General features: G+C 43.4%; 1 protein-coding gene across 1 annotated transcript; it reads left to right on the top strand.

Annotated features, from left to right (window-relative positions):
* Nucleotides 1–2,278: 2,278 nt before the first annotated feature.
* On the top strand, nt 2,279–2,575 carry LOC123326215 (10 kDa heat shock protein, mitochondrial-like). Its single transcript, XM_044919634.1, has one exon. It carries the CDS (start codon nt 2,279–2,281, stop codon nt 2,573–2,575), a length of 297 nt encoding a protein of 98 aa, XP_044775569.1.
* Nucleotides 2,576–20,518: the final 17,943 nt, after the last annotated feature.

The raw sequence follows: 20,518 nt of genomic DNA on the forward strand, positions 1-20,518 counted from the left end.
CTCACAAGCTGTGTGACTTTGGGCAAGTCATTTCATCTTTCTGCAAAATGTGGATATTCACACAGACCCTACGGGGCTACTATGAGAGTCTCATGTAAATTTCTCTTTAACCCTACAACTCTATATAGAGACAAGGATTTTGCATTTTGTTTTGCTTTGTTTACAACTGTGTTGTTTTGGTTCTTTATGAAAGACGAAAGCTCTAGAAAGGTTGGCAGGAGGCACTTGTGGGTAGCAAGGATGAATAGAGCAAAGTGGACAAGCTTAGACAGAGGAGAAGTTGTCTCAGGAAAGAGTGATCTTAGCACTTCTCAGAGAATACACTTTAGGTAAGCAAAACAGTGCAGAGAGAGCAGGACTGAGGCAGGAAATCCCGGGGGTGGGGGGGTGGCGAAAGCCTAGAAGTCAGGGTACCCACAACGGCAGAGGCTCTCTGTCCAAATACCTACGGCCTGCCATGTTGTTAATGAAATGAAAGAGATGGAAAAGTTCTGAGAGTAGAATAGCAACCACCTGTCTACCCACTAGTCCGCCCTCATTGTGGTCTTAAGGGGGGGTTGTTCCTTTTTTCTCTAATTTCAGAAAATCTTCATATATTGTGGACAATCACCCTTTGACAGTCAAAGCTGATTTCAAAGAGGAGAAGTTTGTGCTCCTCCACCAAATCCATCCCTTGCAGCTCTCACATTTTCTTCTAGGCATTTTGTTTTCTCCTAAATTGCTCTTGAGATATTCTAATCCTAACCTGGATGAATTAACAGGAAATGAAATTTGTCTGCTTCTCACCCAAGAAAGCTTGGGAGGCTATTTTCTGGAAAGGCCATGAAGGAGCCAATGCCTTTAAGGGTAGTGAAATAGAGGAGATTCCCAGAACTAGGAAGGTCCGGGGCTTGGACATATGTGTGGCCTACTCTCTAGAGGCGAAGGAGGGGCAGCATATGGTAGACAGAAGTACATCAGTATCCATTAAGCATGGGAGGGGACTCATTAAATATTTTTCTCTACAAAAGACCGGATCCTTTGCAAGGGAAGGAGCCCATATAACGTAAGTTCTGAATTGGACTTAATTTGATTTAGATTGAATGAAGTAATATGTCATTTTTTACTTCCCTAACTTTGTGGAGTCAGATTCATACCCACTATATAATCAACAGAAAAAATAAAACTGACAACATCTAAATTGCACACAGTGAAATTACTTGTTGACTAAAAATTTATGAAAAAGTCAAATAAGTCTTCTTGACAAAATGTAGATCTGCAAAATTCATCCCAGGAAAAGTGAACTTCATAGAATATAGAAATAATGACCACAAAAGATAACTTACAATGGCAGAAGCTATAATTATTAAACTGTGATATGGATTTTTTAAATTGACTGATAACACAAATCATCATTGTGAAATTTATACAGAAAATTATTTTTCAGATGAAGATAATTATAGCTCAATTTAAGGGAAAATGAATAAGTTGGAAATAGATTTAATAGCTGTATAGAAAAATCAAAGGTATTGAACTGACTTAATGGGATTTGTCCTGGGAAATATTTTCTCTGTGAAAAGTAATCAATATGATATAATTCCATCAAAAATTTGTATTCATGGGGCACCTGCGTGGCTCAGTCAGTTAAGCTCAGGTCATGATCCCAGGGTCCTGGAATCGAGCCCTGCATCGGGCTCCCTGCTCCGCAGGAGGCCTGCTTCTCCCTCTACCTGCCTGCCGCTCCCCCTGCTTGTGCTCTCGCTCTCACTATCTCTCTGTGTGTCAAATACATAAATAAAAATCTTAAAAAAAAAAATCTTTAGGGGCACCTGGGTGGCTCATTCAGTTGAGTGGCCAACTCTTGATTTCAGTTCAAGTCATGATCTTGGGGTTGTGGGATCGAGCCCCCTTCCAGCTCTGCACTCAGGGGAGTCAGCTTGGGATTCTCTCTCTCTCCCTCTCCCTCTGCCCCTCCCCACCACATGCTCTGTCTCTCTCTCTTCTTCTCTCTCTCTAAAATAAGTAAATTAGGGGTGCCTGGGTGGATCAGTCGGTTAAGAGTCTGCTTTTGGCTCAGGTCATGATCCCGGGGTCCTGGGATCAAGCCCCATATCGGGCTCCCCGCTCGATGGGGAACCTGCTTCTACCTCTCCCTCTGTCCCCGCCCCTGTTCGTGTTCTCTCTCTCTCAAAGAAATAAATAAAATCTTTAAAAAAAATAAGTAAATAGCGCCGAACTGCGGGTCTCCTTGCAGCGGCAGCAGCTCCAGAGCAGAGTGTGAACTGTGGCGGCCGGAGTCATGGCAGGGCAGGCGTTTAGAAAGTTTCTTCCCCTCTTTGACCGAGTTTTAGCTGAAAGGAGCGCAGCTGAAACTGTAATGAAAGGAGGTATTATGCTTCCAGAAAAATCTCAAGGAAAAGTGTTGCAAGCAACAGTAGTAGCTGTTGGATCGGGCTCTAAAGGAAAGGGTGAAGAGATTGAACCAGTTAGTGTGAAAGTTGGAGATAAAGTTCTTCTCCCAGAATATGGAGGCACCGAAGTAGTTCTAGATGACAAGGATTCTTTCTTATTTAGAGATGGTGACATTCTCGGATAGTATGTGGACTGAAATCATTATTAAAATGGCATGAAGTGAAACTACCCATTCCAGTGAATTAGTGAAATCTTTCATCATGTAAATAATTTTCATGTCTCTCTTTTATAATAAACTAATGGTATCCAAACTAATGATATCCAGTGTCTCTAAAATTTAGTTTTAGTGTACTGATATAAACATTAGCAAATAAAAATGCATAAATGAAAATAAATAAATAAATAAATAATCTTTTTTAAAAATGGTAAAATAAAGGGGGCACCTGGGTGGTTCAGTCGTTAAGCGTCTGCCTTCCACTCAGGTCATGATCCCAGGGTCCTGGGATCGAGCTCCTCGTCGGGCTTCCTGCTCTGCGGGAAGCCTGCTTCTCCCTCTCCCACTCCCCCTGCTTGTGTTCCCTCTCTCACGATGTCTCTCTCTGTCAAATAAATAAATAAAATCTTAAAAAAAAAAAAAAGTAAAAATAAAAATCCTTAAAATTAAAAAAAAAATTGTTAAGGAATTTTTAAATCCTTAGGGTCAAAGCAGGGGCCAAATATCCTTACCTCTCTACTAAAGCTCCTAGAGAGAAAAAAGAAATAGACACAGTGGCCAAGACTTTGCTGATCTATATTTTATCAGGAAGGTTTCCCTGATTCTTCCATCAGTTTTTTATCAATAAAAAATTCCGCCATGGGTACCTGGGTGGCTCAGTCGTTAAGCGTCTGCCTTCGGCTCAGGTCATGATCCCAGGGTCTTGGGATCGAGCCCGCATCGGGCTCCCTGCTAGGCGGGAAGCCTGCTTCTCCCTCTCCCGCTCCCCCTGCTTGTGTTCCTGCTCTTGCTATCTCTCTCTCTGTCAAATAAATACATAAAATCTTTAAAAAAAAAAAAAAATTCCGCCATGTGCAACTTCACTGTTGTTTTACTTTTTCTGTTGATTATGTAGTGGTCAGTGTCCCTGTAGCATACGCCCTGCCTTGGGGCCCCACTGCTTAACATCCATTGCTCCATCTGTCCACTCAACAATTACCCACCAAACAAACACCTACTCTGTGCCGGGTCCCAGCAGAAAAATCAAGCCAAGCCCCTGACCTCAAATAATTATGATTTTAATTATTTTTTTCTGGTCCTACACTCTTTCTTGTTATTTCATAAGGGACAGCACAGTGTTGAATAGAAGAGATGATAGTGGGCACCCTTTTCTCATTCCCATCTCAGGAGGGAAGGTTTTTATATTTCATCAGTAAATATGATGTTGGATGTAGGTTTTTTTGTGCATGTCCTTTATCAGATGAAGGAAGTTCCCTTCTATTCTTAGTTTGAAAGGTTTTTACCATAAATGGGTGGTAACTTTATAAATTTTTCTACATCTCTTGAGATGATCCTATGGTTTCTTAACTTTATTCTGTTAAAGTGGTGAGTTATATTGATTAATTTTCAAATGTCAAGTCAACTTTGTATCCCTGGAGTTAACACAACTTGGTTGTGTAGTATTATCTTACTTCTAGATCTTTGGGTTTGGTTTGCTGATATTTTGTTTAGAATTTTTGCATCTTTGTGGTTTTTTTGTTTTTGTTTTTGTTTTTTAAAGATTTTATTTATTTGACAGAGAGAGACACAGCGAGAGAGGGAACACAAGCAGGGGGGAGTGGGAGAGGGAGAAGCAGGCTCCCCGCTGAGCAGGGAGCCTGATGCCGGGCTTGATCCCAGGACTCCGGGATCATGACCTGAGCCGAAGGCAGATGCTTAACGACTGAGCCACCCAGGCGCCCCTAGAATTTTTGCATCTTTGTTTGGCCTCTAATTTTCCTTCCTTATAATGCCCTTGTTAGGTTTTTGTATCTAGGTAATGCTGATCACATAAAATAAATTGAGAAGCACTCCTACTTTTTCTATGCCCTGGAAGCATCTGGACGTGGAGTTTTCTTTGTAGGAAGATTTTTTTTTTTTTTAAAGATTTTATTTATTTATTTGAGACAGAGAGAATGAGAGAGACAGAGAGCACATGAGAGGGGGGAGGGTCAGAGGGAGAAGCAGGCTCCCCGCCGAGCAGGGAGCCCGATGCGGGACTCGATCCAGGGACTCCAGGATCATGACCTGAGCCGAAAGCAGTCGCTTAACCAACTGAGCCACCCAGGCGCCCAGGAAGATTTTTTTTTTTAACAAAAGATTCAATTTCTTTAATAGAAACAGGACTACTCAGTTTTCCTATTTCTTCCTGTGTCAGTTTGTGTTTTTCTAGTTATCTGTTCACGTCATTTGAATTTCAAGTTTGTTGGGATATAGTTATTTACAATATCCTCTCACTGTCTTTTTGATTCATGTGGGATCTGTAGTGATGGCACTCTTTTCATTTCTAAAGTGATAATTGTGTCTCCTGTTTTTGTCCTTCATCTGTCTAGCCAAAAGTTTATCAATTTTAGTAGTTTTATCAGAAAATTAACTTTTGGTTCTTTGATTCCTCTTTCATATCTTCATTTTCTTTTTCTTTTTTTTAAAAGATTTTATTTATTTATTTGAGAGAGAGAGAGCGTGCACAAGCAGGGGCAGAGACAGAGAGAGAGGGGAGAAACAGACCCCCCACTAAGCAAGGAGCCCGATGTGGGGCTTGATCCCAGAACCCTGGGATCATGACCTAAGCCGAAGGCAGACACTTAACCAACTGAGCCACCCAGGTGCCCCCATATCTTCATTTTCTATTTTAATAACTTATCCTGTCAACTTTATTATTTTCTTCCTTCTACTTTATTTGGATTTAATTTCTGAATGTTTTTCCTAACTACTTGAGGTAGATATTTAGATAGTTGATTTTCAGCCATTTTTTGGGGAAATATATTCATTTAAAGCCACAAATTTCACTCTAAACATGGCTTTAGCTACATTCTACAAGTTTTAACATATTATATTTTCATTACATTTGAACCAAATATTTTCTACTTTTTATTGTGATTTCTTTTTTGACCTTTGGGTTATTTACTAGTGTGCTATTCAATTTCCAAATATTTTGGGATTTTCTAGTTTTCTTTTTGATTTTGATGATTAGCATAATCCAACTGTGGTCATTGAACATACTCTATACGATTTTAGCTCTTTGAAATTTGGTTAGACTTACATTATGGCTGAGCATATCGATATATATTTGATGTGCACTTGAAAAGAATTATGTGTTCTATGGTTATTGGATCCAGTGTTCTATTATGTCAATTAGGTCAAAGTCTTGAAGCATGTTATTCAAATTTTCTGTGTTCTTATTGATGTTTTTATTTGCATATTCTATCAGTTACTGAGAGAGTTGTATTAAAATATCCCAGCATAATGGATTTGTCTATTTCTTCTTGAGAAATAGGCCCTGCCCTAGAGGTTCTCACAGTCAGATATGAGGGTTAACACATAATTCTACAATAACTGTGGGTATGTGTTTAGACATTCGAGCAGAGAGAAACCCAGGGAACACCCAATATTTTGGTCATACTGAACTCCTGGATGTTCCCTGAGTACAGATTTTGTTTTTCCCTATAAGGACTTTGTCTAAACCATGTGTCACAAACTCAAATGTCTACATTTGAAAGGGCCAGGGACAATATAAAATGAAAAGAGAACTGCAGATTCCTTAACTTATACAACAGTCTAGGAAATAGGCTGAAACAACTACTCAGCTGCAAACACTGGCCACCTTTCATGAGAAAGGAAGGATGATTCAGAGGACAGAACCAAGACCCACAGAGAAGTAGTCCTAAGTTTGATCTGAATCATAGAACTGCTTGATTTCAGAATTGCTATGGACAGTGACTCCTGTACGCCTGTTTCCTCCCTATTTCAGCAGGAGGGTCCATAGCAGTTACCTTGGGCCTGCTTGTGTGTTGGGCGGGTAGAGAACAGATAACTTGTCTCTCATTTGCAGGTGTTTGGATAAAGCAGAACTCTGTAGTTGATGAGAATACTTAAGGAACTACTTCTAAGGAGACTTGTTTTCATCGGAACTTGAGTAATGTGACAAAATTCAGGATTTCAAGTTGATGCTGTGACAGGATGAGACTTTTAGGGCCTTAGGGGAAGGTGAGAATATTTTGCATGTAGGAGAGACATAAATCATTGGGGTCAAAAAGGCAGATTATAGGGGCACCTGGGTGGCTCAGTCGGTTGGGTGTCTGCCTTCAGCTCAGGTCATGATCCCAGGGTTGTGGGATAAAGCCCCATGTTGGGCTCCCTGCTTAGCGGGGAGTCTGCTTCTCCCTCTCCCTCTCCCCCTGCTCATGCTCTCCCTCTCTTTCTCTCACTCTCTCGCTCACTCTTTCTCTCAAATAAATAAATAAAATATATTTTTTAAAAGGCAGATTATGTTATCCAACCTCCAAGATGGGCCCCATGATTCTTACCTCCTGGTACTCATATCCCTGACAGAGGGTGACTTCTGAGACTATATAATAAAAAGCATTGTGGCTTCTGCCTCACTCTTTCTTAGATCACTTGCTCTGGCAGAAGCCGGCTGCCATGTCATGAGAACAGATCCACATTATGAAGAATTAAGACCTCCTGCCAATAACCAAGCTTCCTGTCGAGCCTTTGGATGACCACAGCCCTGGCTCATGTCTTGACTGCAACTGCATGAGAACCTTGAGTAAGAACCACCTAGGTAAGCCATTTCCAAATCCTTGACCACAGATAACATGTGAGACAATAAATGTCCATTGTTTCAAACCACTAAGTTTTGATAATGTCCATTGTTTCAAGCCACTAAGTTTTGGTAAACATAATTTATATTCCCACTAGGATAGCTCACAGTTGAACTTTAAAGATCTATACCTATTTACATCACAGAGGATTATTGTTATAGCAGTTGAACTTACATCATCACTAATACAAAGCTGTCCCTTTGACTGAGCCATTTCTCGAGCATCATCACACATCCCACCTTTCACCTGGCTATCTCCCACTCAACCTCCAGGACTTATCTCAGCTATTGCCATCTCTAAGAAGCATCCTGTTCCCAGGGACAGAGAGACCTTGTTTTCTTCTGCAGCAGCACTGGTCACTCTGAGCAGAAACTGGCTGTGTCCATGTCTGCCTTCTGTAGCAGATGATGAGCTCCCTAAAGGACCCTAGGCACCAAGCCAGGCCTGGGACAAGTAGGGACTGTGAATGAGTGTTTTCTAAATGATTTAATGAGTTTGGAAGCAACCTCTCACCCCTGAGGGCCTTGGTGAATTTTGAGGGCCCCTGTGAAATGGAACTCCTGGACCCTTGGGGTCTTCAAGGGACCTTAAAGTAAAACTCAAAGGACCCCTGGAGAACTCCTTTGTTAGACCCACAACCAACTCAGAAGACAGATACCTCTTAAGGAGACTTTCAGGAAAGTTTCAGGGATTCATGGTTTTGTTGTTTGCAGGTGTCAAGCAACAAAAACATGACAAAAATTTCTGGCTGATTTAAGAGAAGGAATTCATTAAAAGAATATGGGAGGAGCACCTAGGTGGCTTAGTCCATTAAGCATCCGACTCTTGGTCTGAGCTAAGGTCTCTACCTCACAGCTATGAGTTCAAGCCCCGCATTGGGCTCCATGCTAGGCATGGAGCCTACTTAAAAAAAAAAAAAAAAAAGGAAGGTCACCTGGATGGCTCAGTTGGTTAACTGTCTTCCTTCAGCTCAGGTCATGATCCCAGGGTCCTGGGATTGAGTCCTGCTTGGGCTCCTTGCTCAGTGGGGATTCTGCTTCTCCTTCTGCCTGCTGCTTCTCCTTCTGCCTGCCGCTCCCCCTGCTTGTGCTCTCTCTCTCTCCCTTTCTCTCTGACAAACAAATAAATAAAATCTTAAAAAAAAAAAAAAAGAATATGAGAATAAGCACATGAAAAGGTGCTCAACATCATTAGTTGTTACAGAAATGCTAAATCGAAAGCACAACGAAATACTTCCAACTCACTGGAATGACTAATAATTTAAAAGATAGATAATAACAAGTGTTGGCAAAGATGTGGAGAAATTGGAAACCCCATACATTGTTGGTAGGGATGTAAAATGGTGTAGCTTCTTTGGAAAACAGACTGGCAGGTCCTCATAATTAAATAGAGGAGCCATATGACCCAACAATTACACTCCTAGGTATATATCCAAGAGAAATTAAAACATGTTCACGGGGTGCTGGGGTGGCTTAGTCGTTAAGTGTCTGCCTTCCTTCAGCTCAGGTCATGATCCCAGCATCCTGGAATCGAGCCCCGCATCGGGCTCCCTGGTGAGCAGGAAGCCTGCTTCTCCCTCTCCCTCTGCCTACAGCTCCCCCTGCTTGTGCTCTCTCTCTCTGTCAAATAAATAAATAAAATCTTAAAAAAAAAAAAAAAAAAAACCAAACCATTAGGGGCACCTGGGTGGCTCAGTTGGTTAAGCGGCTGCCTTCAGCTAAGGTCATGATCCGGGAGTCCTGGGATTGAGCCCTGCATCGGGCTCCCTGCTCTGCAGGAAGCCTGCTTCTCCCTCTCCCACTCCCCCTTCTTGTGTTCCCTCTCTCGCTGTCTCTCTCTCTCTGTCAAATAAATAAATAAAACCTTTAAAAAAAAATATGTTCACACAAAAATATGTAAAAGAATGTTCACAGCAGCACCATTCGTGATAGCCAAAGAATGGAAACAACCCAAATGTCCATCAATTAAGGAATGAAGAGACTAAATACAGTATATCTATACAATGGAATGTTATTTCAAATAAAAAGTAACGGAGTACTAATACAATATGCTACAACATGGATGAACCTTGAGAACATTATGCTATGTGAAGGAAAGTAGTCACAAAAGACTACATATTGTATGATTACATTTATATGAAGTGTCCAGAGTAGGTAAATCCATAAACACAGATCGCAGCTTAGTGGCTGCCTAGGGATGAGAAGGTGTTGCGGGCTGAATTATGTCCCCCGAAAAGGTATACTAAAGTCCTAACCCCTGGTACCTGTGAATGTGGCCTTTTTGGGAAATAGGGTCTTTGCAAACATAATCAAGATGTAAACTAGGATAAGGTCATATGAGAGTAGAGTATGTTCTTTATCTAATATGACTGATGTCTTTATAAGAAGAGGACAGACACACAGAGAGATGCACAAAGAGAAAAGAAGGACATGTGAAACCATGAGACACAGAGGAGAACGTCACGTGGCTGCAGAGGCAGCAACTTGCAGTGATGTGCCTGGCAGCCAAGGAGCACCAAGGAACGCTGGCAGCATGAGAAGCTAAGAGAAAGGCATGGAACAGATTCTTCCCGAGAGCCTGCAGAGAGAGCATGGTCCTACCAGCACCTTGTTTGGGACTCCTTGCCTCCAGAACTGTGAGAGGATCCATTTCTGTTGCTTTAGGCCACCCGGACACTTCGTTATGGCAGCACTATATGACTGCCAGAGTAATGGCCTTTCTTTTTGGGGTGATGAAATGTTCTAAAATTGATTGTGGTGATGGTGTCACAATTCTGTGAATATACTCAAATTAATGAATTGTTTCTTGAGATATATCTGTTTATATTTCAAAAACAAAAAGTGCTATTGGGGAGCTCACAGAATCAACAAGAGGCCTAGAGAACCAGGTATAGAGCCAGAAATAGCACCCAAATCATGTAAAACTGGTCTGGGGAGAACCCCACAGTTGTTTTCTCAAGCACTAGCCACTACAGACTTAAAAATTATTATTAAATGAAGCAGGTCCTCTTTTTTATATCGAGGTGATGTATAATTTACATATAATAAACTGCACGCATTTGAAGTGTATAGTTTTGATGAGTTTTGACTAATACCATATGACCACTCTCACAATCAAGATACAAAATATTTTCATCAACCCAAAAGGTTTCTTTGTGCCCCTTTACAGGGAGTTCCCTGTAGAGGGACTCTCCATCTCCAGCCCCAGGCAACTACTCATCTGTATCCTGTCCACTTCCTGAGCCTGGTTCTCCATCCAACCTTCCCATCAATTCTGTTAACCACCCAACCTTCCAATAAATTCCTTTCCTTTAAGTGAGCCAGAATTGGCGTCTGTTTTTTTTTTTTTTTTTTTTTTCAAAGATTTTATTTATTTATTTGAGAGAGAGAGAGAGCACAAGAGGGAGGAGAGGGAGAGGGAGAAGCAGACTCCCTGCTGAGCAGGGAGCCCGATGCGGGACTCGATCCCAGGACTCCAGGATCATGACCTGAGCCGAAGGCAGTCGCTTAACCAACTGAGCCACCCAGGCACCCTGGCGTCTGTTTTCACAACCAAACTTCCTGACTGATAAACAGGGAGAAAACAAAGTAAGGAGAAGGGAGGAGAAACATAACTCTGAGAAAATATATCCACTCAGAATCCATTTATATAAAATTGAAAGCCAGGGGTGCCTGCGTGGCTCAGTCGTTAAGCGTCTGCCTTCAGCTCAGGTCATGATCCCAGGGTCCTGGAATCGAGCCCCGCATTGGGCTCCCTGCTGAGCAGGAAGCCTGCTTTTCCCTCTCCCTCTGCCTACAGCTCCCCCTGCTTGTGCTCTCTCTCTCTGTCAAATAAATAAATAAAATCTTAAAAAAAAAAAAAAAACCATTAGGGGCGCCTGGGTGGCTCAGTTGGTTAAGCGTCTGCCTTCAGCTCAGGTCATGATCCCGGGGTCCTGGGATCGAGCCCTGCGTCGGGCTCCCTGCTCTGCGGGAAGCCTGCTTCTCCCTCTCCCACTCCCCCTGCTTGTGTTTCCTCTCACTGTGTCTCTCTCTGTCAAATAAATAAATAAAATCTTCTAAAAAAATAAAAAATAAGAAATAAAAAATAAAATTCAAAACCAGAGGAAACCAACTAATATATTACGCAGAGATACATCCCTTTCTGACAAAACCATAAAGAAAACCAAAGGCATGTTTGTGGCAGTCTGGCTTATGGTTTAGCAAATGTTCAGGGTCCCTCCCTCTGCTGTGAAGGGAGCGCACTTCCCTGTCCCACTGAGGCTGGGCTTGGCCATATGATTTGTGTTGGCCAGTAGAATGTTAGTAAACGTGACTTGAGCAGCCTTAAACGTGCTTATGCTGCTGTTGGACGTGGTTCTCCCATGTCAGTGAGCTGCCAGGAGGAGAATATACACCAGGTAGACTCTGATCCTAGTAGGATGAGAGACATGTGGAGCAGACCTGGGTCCAGCCTGCAGTCTGGAGCCAAACCCAGACAACCCACCACCTGAAGCAGAGCCACCCCACCAAACCCAATCTAGATTAGTGCAACCTGCAGACCATGAGAGTGAGATGAATGCTTGTTGAGTTTTGAGGCAATACGTGGCATTTTTGTGGCCACAAATGATTAATGCAATAAGTAACAGCCACTTCAGGAGGGGATGTGATGAGGGCTTCAAAGCATTCAGACTGAGTGGTGGGTTCATCATTATTTAAACCATACGCGTCCATTTTACATACTCTGTTATTTACGATTTTTTTTCACAGCTTTAAAAAAAAAGCGAGGGAGGAATTTGGGGTCAATGCCAACAGCAAGTGTTTCCATGCTGAACCGAAGGTGGTTTGGGAGTGGGTGGGCAGAGATGAAGGGCTGGTGCAAGAGCAGGATGGAGGGCCGGGGCGGAGCAGAGCGCAGAGAGGGATAAAAGCAGTGCAAAGGGATAAGACAGTGCTTGGATCCAGGTGATAGAGTATGCGATTTTATTTTCTACTTCATCCTTCTCTGGATTTCCTAAATTGTCTACACTGGACATATATGACTCCTGGAATCAGAGAAAAGAACAAAACTGTAATGGCAGACACAGGGGGTCACTTCCCAGCAAGCATTCCCTCTTCCCTGTTGATAGGATGAATCATGGCCCACGCCACCACATGTTCCCTGCAGCTGGGTCAGCGGAGCCTGTGTGCCCCAGTTCTGACCAGTGAAGTGAAAGGGGACGTCTCCTGGTGGGAGGTGGGGGTAGGCTTTTAAGAAAGATTGCCCTCTGTGATTAAAAAAGAAAAAAGAGGAGAGAAGGAGGGAAGATTTGGGATGTTGTTGCACAATAGTGTGATATTTGGATCTGCAGCAGCCACCTTGCAACCTTGAGGGAAGATGTTGCCAAGGAGGGTGGCTGAGGGGAGAGATGGCAAAGTCCTGGGGGACAGGCTAAGCCACTGAGTCAATCTAGGGACTGTTCTGCTGGCTTCTTATTAAGCAAGATTATGAAAATTCTACAGCTTAAGTTGGTTTTGTTTTGTTTTAAAGTTTATTTATTTTTGTGGGCACCTGGATGGCACAGTCGGTTAAGCTTCTAACTCTTGGGTTCGGCTCAGTCATGATCTCTGGGTCCTGGGATGGAGCCCTGCGTGGGGCTCTGCTTGAGATTCCCTCTCCCTCTCTGCCCCTCCCACTCATGCTCTCTCTCTCTCTCTCAAATGAAGAAATAAATCTTTAATAAATAAAGTTTATTTTTTTAGTAATCTCTACATGCAGTTGGGGCTCAAACCCACGACCCTGAGATCAAGAATCACACACTCTTCTGACTGAGCGAGCCAGACATGCCTTAAGTCAATTTTGGTTAGGAAGACTCAATTACAGCCAAAAACATCCTAATTGATGCAGAATATTTTTTCAAGTGTGAGGAGAGATGTATCTGGTGACCTTAGAGGCTCATTCATCTTCCCAGACAGCAAGCTCAGTATGTGTGAATTAGCCCAGTAATATCAGCCACTAGGTTCTAGGGGCGCCCCCTTTCTAACTAGGCTATTTGCTAGACAGTAGTACTTCCAAGGTGGCCTAGTCACCTAGCTGTTTCCTCCCCATACCCACTCTATTTAAAAGCTCCCCCCACTTTTTTTTTAAATCACTAACATCATCAAAATACGTTCCTCCTCCATTTCAACATTATTGGAACAGGACCCTTTCTACTGGGACTCTGGCGACAGTGCCGTGGGAAATGAGTTCCAGGGGCTGCCCGTGCCCTACTCTTGGCCTGGATGGGTCCCCCTCTCATACCCTATTTGTAGCTGCACTCCTGAGTAGGGCTAGTGGTGCGTGTCCCATACATGACAAAATATTACACAAGGAGGAAACCGAAAGATCGGGACAGTAAAACAGACATAAACTAGAATTGACCAACGTCAATATTTATAGATTGCAACTGGTTCTGTCCTCTGGACCAGCCCCAGGTGTGAGCGGTGGGAGGCGAGGCCTGCTTGTGGAGACCTCCCCGGCGGGTCCACTTCTCATGGCCCTCCTCTACCAGGTCTCCTCTGGAGAAGTCACCAGTTCCTTCCACCTCCCCAAAGAGTGAGCTCTCTCCCAAATGAGAATTTTAAAGACAGGAATCACATCATGTCATTTCTTTGCCAGCTTTCCATCACACTCAGTCTGTGTTAGGTCCTGTCTTCCCGCCTCTGCTGGCTCACCCGGGTGGGCCGTACCCTAGAAGTCCCAGGTCTCGGCAGCAGGCCCCTGGTTCTTACCGAAGCTTCCCACACACCTTGCCTTCTCCCACGGCACCTGGCAGGCAGGAGAAACTCCGGAGAAGCAGGGATTCAGGGCTTCAGCCACATAGGGACACCCAGGGGCCTCCCAAATACTGTGTTCTGAGAATGCCAAGGCCTCAATCTCTAACAACTGGTTGTCTTTCAGGAGGAACCTTCAGCTGCCCCTCCCCACTCCCCGTTCTAACCATCTCCTCCCCGTGAAACCATCTACCAACCACAGAGGCAACCTTGTAGGTGCTACCCAAGCTGGGGACGGTCAGGTCACTTCGCCAAAAGAGTTGCTCTAAAATGCCAGCCCAGAACGGAGCCCAGCTTATCTGGTTCTGCACCCTGGCTTAAGCTTTGTAAAAGTCCTCGGCTGACCTGGGTGCCTAGCTTGGGTGCAGTAGCCAAATATGGCCACAAGAGGGAAGGAACGCATCTTCCTAGGGGCAGGGGTTTGGTTTCAACCAGGAACAGCTCCGAGGTTTTCACATGGCTAAAGCAGAAGGGCCAGAAGGTGATCTGCGGGTGCTCTCGTGAAGGCAGATAACTCCATGTGCCTTTAAAATGACATTCTTTAAATATTTGTTCAAATATATTTAGTGGTGAGAAAAAGAAACTGTTTTTCTAAACAAATAAAAAACAGGGCTCCTGGGTGGCTCAGTTGGTTAAGTGACTGCCTTCAGCTCAGGTCATGATCCTGGAGTCCCGGGATCGAGTCCCACATCGGGCTCCCTGCTCGGCGGGGAGTCTGCTTCTCCCTCTGACCCTCCTCCCTCTCATGCTCTCTGTCTCTCATTCTCTCTGTCTCAAATAAATAAATAAAATCTTTAAAAATATATATATATGTAAATACATTTATAAATAGAAGTAAAGATATATGTTTACCGTTGTGGATAGCAATATAAGTAAATATACATATATATTTATCCTTGTGAGTAGCAATATATGTAAATACATTTATAAATAGAAGTAAATATATATATATTACACACACACACATACACATACACTCCTCGTGGGTAGCAACTAGGAGGGGCCTGAGGGAGACTGGTGGTGTTTCTTGATCTGGGTGCCAGTTACACAGGTATGTTCACTTTGGGAAAGTTCATCAAGCTGTACTATTATGACTTGTGTACTTTTCTGTAGGTATGTTATGCCTCAAGAAAAGTTTATTTAAAAATCAATGGTGGGGCACATGGGTGACTCAGGTCACCCTTAAGCATCCAACTCATGATTTCAGCTTGGGCTGTGAGTTCATGGGTGGTGAGACCGAGCCCCAAGTTGGTTCCATGCTCAGTGGTGAGTGGGCTTAGGCTTCTCTCCCTCTCCCTCTGCCCCTCCCCCAGTTGCATGCACACCCTCCTTCCTCTCTCTCTCTAAAATAAATAAATAAATCTTAAAAAAAAAATCAATGGTAATGATGAGTCAAACACTATACTCTTCATGTTCAAAATAAGAGATTTGTTCATCGAATGTGACAAAAGTGCTTGAAGATTAATAGGTAATATATTCACGAGTTTCAAAACTCAAATGATACAAAAGGGTAAATGAAAATCTCTCCTATTCCTGTTCTTCAGCCACTCAGTTGCCTCCTGTAACAGTTATCTATTACTGTGCAATAAAGTAGCCCAAAACTCAGTGGCTTAACGCAACAACCACCGTATTTGTTCTCGATTCTCTGGGTCAGTAATTTGGGCTGGACGCAGCTGGGCGGTGCTTCTGCTGGTCTGGCCTGGCCTGGCATGAATCATGCTGCTTCGCTCCGATGGCTGATGGACTGGGGCTACAAGGTCTAAGATGGCCTCACTCACATGTGTGGCTGTTCAGGCTGGCTTTCTGCGGGCCTCTCTTTCCTTGTGATCTCTCATCCTCAAGGAGGCTTCTCTGCCTGGTGGTAAGAAAGGGAAACTGCAAGGCCCCCTGGGCCCAGAGCTCTGACATCACTTCAGTTCCATTCTATTGGTTAAAGCAAGTTACCTGGCCAGACAGATTTGAGAGTGGGAAAAAGCAGGCTCCACCTCTTGATGGGAGGAACAGCAAAGTCAAATTGCAAAAGGCCAGACACACAAGGATTGGGAGGAATTTGTGGCCATCTTTTTGCAATCTATCACATCTCCCATGGAAATTCTTATACAGCCCTCTAGAAGTATTTTGCATATATTTAAACAAATGCATATATACATATATATGTATATATGTGTGTGTGTGTATATATATGTATATATGTTGTGTTTTTTTAAGTAGGCCCCATGCCCAGCATGGAGCCCAATGCAGGGTTTGAACTCATGACCCCAAGATCAAGACCTGAGCTGAAACTAAGAGTCGGACACTTAACCAACTAAGCCACCCAGGTGCCCCAATATATATATGTATGTGTATATATATATATGTATATAATATTTATATAAAATTCATATATATGCAAATGTATACATAAATTCATATATATGCAAATGCTTCCACTTCAAGTTAGAAACTAAGAGCCTTTCCTAAATTCTCCCTTTCCCTCAAGATCTATATCCAGTCCATCAATAAGCTAATAAAACTCCAAAATACACACGAAATCCATCCACTTCTCACCATCTTTTCTTGTGCTTGTGAAGGCACCCTTGACTGTTGCTGGCATGATACTCATGCTGATTCAGATCCTTACACAGGCCACAGGGACCTTTCAAGGGGTCAGGCCCTCCTGCTGGTGTCACTCTGAATCTGATGGGCACACTGAGTTCTTTGCATTCCCTTCTCATGTTCAGTTACTGTTCTCAAAACCATACATGCACGTACACACACACACACACATATTAAAGAGAGAGAGAGAGAGCACACATGTGAGCGGGGAAGGAGGGGCAGAGGGAAAGAGAGAGAGAATCTTAGGCAGGCTCCACAGTCAGTGTGGAGCCCAACATGGGGCTCGATCTCATGATCCTGAGATCATGACCTGAGCCGATATCAAGAGTCAGATGCTTAACCAACTGAACCACCCAGGTGCCCTGTCAAAACACATAAATCTTCTCTACATGGAGAGAGGGAGTACAGAGCTCTAACTCCAGCCATGAGTTGTGGCAGGATAGCGACCCATGTCCTCATAGCGAGGGAATTGGGGCCTTGGTGTCTTTTTTTGCAGGCAGAGCTCAGTTAGTACCCACTTCCATCAACTAAGAATGTTGTAATGATGTGACTTCACTGCTTCTGGGAGGTTTCTTGGCTGGAAGGTGAATTTTTCTGCTTCCTTCCCAGGAACCAGATCAAGGGGTAAAAAGAGGGGATGTCTTTTTCAAGACACCAGAGTCCACTGTCACCCTTTGCCTAGAAAACACCAGGACCATGAGTCCTAACCTCTGCACCCTAGCCAACCAGTGTATTGGAAATGTCAATGGCAGACCCAGATACAGACATGACCTGGAAAAATCCAACAAGACTGACCAAGGAAGCTGGTGCAGCTGGGATACACATCACTGAGATCAGCAAAAGGGACAGATGTGGGAACTTCTGGAGTCTTTCAAAAAGGCCTCACTGAGGAGACATGGCCATAGATGAAGAGTCTGAGTGAATATGGGTCCTACCAGGCCTTCTGGACTCTCAGCTGCCTCTCCTTTCTTTTACAACTGCATCCCCCGCACTAATGTAATATCTGATACAAAGAAGCATTTGGTAAAACTTGATTAAACTAATAAGTAAATCAGTAGTCCTCACTTAATTCCTAGATCAGCCACATTTCTGAGAAGCAGCATACATGCAGGGCTGGATAGCCACATCCACAAAGAACATGAGAGAGCCTACCCTTTTTGAAAAATTCAGTCATCCAAGTCTACTTCCGCCTAGCGCAAGTTCAAGGACCCAAGGAGTATTGTGAGGGTTGAGCAATCAGAGGCTTCTACAGGGTGGGTTTGAGGTTTCCTTGATAGCACAATTCCTTAAAAATTTAGTAGACCTTTGGTCTATTTGGTTCTAGTCAGTTCCAATGTGAGTAACCACAGCCAAAGACCTTATCTGGACATGCTTTTCAAGCCTGAAAACTCTGAACTTTTCCTTATTGGCCATTCTCCCAACTGGATGATGGCTCTCTTCAGACCATCTGAAACAACACACTTGGGTGGGAAAGCACCATCCTTCCTTGCCAACAGGCCCACTGCTTTTCTGAAGAGGGCACTTGTCTTAACTCCTCCTATGACTGTCACTTTGCAGTTAACCCTCTTAAGTGCTTCGGTGCGGAAGCAATTGGCTCCTGCAAAAACTCTACAAAACTCAAAATTAAAGGAGTCTTGGTCAACCCAGATTATAGGTAATAGCAAAGCGTTCCTCCCTTAGTAAAGCTCTACAGGGTAGTTAGCTCCAGTTTGAGTTTCTGTATTTCTTTCTCTCTAGTAGGATTTTGCTAAAAGTAGCAAGAAGGAGCCAGAAAACATCAACATACTAAATTTCCCCATCTTTCTACATTGCTATGATGCATTGCTACCTCAAGTAGTCTATGATTTGCCTTTCAAGGTGAGGTAGCTGTTTCCTGAAACTTACCTCCAATAAACCACCTCTTCCAGTATTCACAACCATGTAGTACCCTCCCTTTAAATCTGGGCTTGTCCTTGACTAACTTTAAAACCTTAAGAAGGTCTGGCATCTTTCACGTTTGCCTAATTGGGATACAGCTACCACGTAAAGAAGCCCAAGCTCAGTCACATGGAGAAAGAGGTCACAGCCTTTCCAGGCATCCCACTCAAATATGCAATGAAGTCCTTGGATATTCCATCACCAGCCACCATCTGACTCATCAAAGACCCCTGTGAGACCAGCAGAAGAACCACCCAGTTGGAACCATCACAGTCAACCCAAAGAATCATGAGAGGTAGTAAAATGTTCATTGTTTTAACCCATCAAGTTCGGGGATGGTTTGCCTCACAGTAATATGCAACTAACACACAATTTTTTGATCAAATGTTTTGCTACTGTATAACAAGAGTCACAAGCTTTCCAGTCTGCAATGCCTGAGTCCTTGCCATCTGCAACCCAATGCACTCGTTAATTAAGCACCTCAGTTTTGTCACTTGCAGTGCCCTATTTCTAGATACCAAATACAACATTAATTAGAATTAGGTTTACCACTGACAGAAAAATTAAAGTGGTAGTGGCTTAAACTAAATAAAAATTTATTTCTCTCTCACATAAGTGTAGTCCAGAGATAAGTAATCTAGAGCTGACTTGACCCTCCACAGTTTCAGGGACCCAGGCTCTTTTTCTCTTGTTCCACCATCCTCAACAGATGGCTTTTCTCTCCTGATCCAAGATGGCTGCTTAAGCTTCAGCCATATGGCTGCCTCTCAACCAACAGAAGGTGAAAGGGACAAAGAAAGCTATGTCTCTCCCTCAAAGGACACTTCCTGAAGTTGCACAGGACACTTCTACCTATATCTCATTTGCCAGAATTAATCACATGGCCACAATAAGCTGGAAGATATGCTGAGAGAGGTGGTCTTAATTCCAAATGGCTATGTGTCCCAGTGTAAATCTAGGGTTCTACTAAGGATGAGAAGAAGAATGTGGGGCACCTGGGTGGCTCAGTCGCTAAGCGTCTGCCTTTGGCTCAGGTCATGATCCCAGGATCCTGGGATCAAGTCCTGCATCGGGCTCCCTGTTCCACGGGAGGCCTGCTTCTCCCTCTCCCACTGTGTTCCCTCTCTCGCTGTGTCTCTCTCTGTCAAATAAATAAAATCTTAAAAAAAAAAAAAAAGAAAAATGTATATTGGGGGTAAACTAGCAGTTTCTGCCACATATTGCTCTGATTACATTGGCTTTCTAGGCAATCCTGTTTTCTGGAGAGCAAGTCTCCTCCCCTGTTCTTATTTTTCATACTTCCTTTGTCAATTCCAGAAGAAGAAGAAAGAGGAGGAGGAGGAGGAGAGAAGGAGAAGAAGGAGGAGGAGGAGGAGGAAGAGAAGAAGGAGAAGGAGGAGGGGGAGGAGGAGGAGGAGGAGGAGAAGAAGAAGAAGAAGAAGAGGAGGAGGAGGAGGAAGAGAAAGAGGAGGAGGAGGAGGACTTAGAGTCAAGGAACACAGCATTAACAATTCAGCATAGTTTAGTAAAATGAAAGTTCCTGTCAGTTTCACCCTGAGATGAAAGAAGATAAAAGCCCAGAAGTGCCTGATGCCCTGGTACATCTAACCCCATGATTTGGTCCATCTTCTGCCCAATAGCAAACCAGCTAGGAAAAAAAAATCTCAATATTCAGATCAAGATAAGCCAATCTCTTATATCATGAGAAAGATCCAAAATCCATAAAAAGCCAAATCCATACAGAGAAACCAAATCTATAAAAGTACAGGTGGAAAACGCAAAAGCAAATTTAAAACCATACGGGCAACAAAAGGAAGACTCAGGACCTTCATACAGAACTCCACAGCATGTGTGACGAGTCAGATCAAGTCTCTGGAGGAATGTTAGCTAAAGATGAAAGACCTGATAGCTCACCTTGGAGAAAGGAACATGGGTAATAGGTTGGAATCAGGAGGTGGAAACAGTATTTATGACCAGACAAGAGGAGCCAGGAGGATACTGACTGATGT

This window comes from Neomonachus schauinslandi, chromosome 11, assembly GCF_002201575.2.
Source record: "Neomonachus schauinslandi chromosome 11, ASM220157v2, whole genome shotgun sequence".
NCBI lineage: Eukaryota > Metazoa > Chordata > Mammalia > Carnivora > Phocidae > Neomonachus > Neomonachus schauinslandi.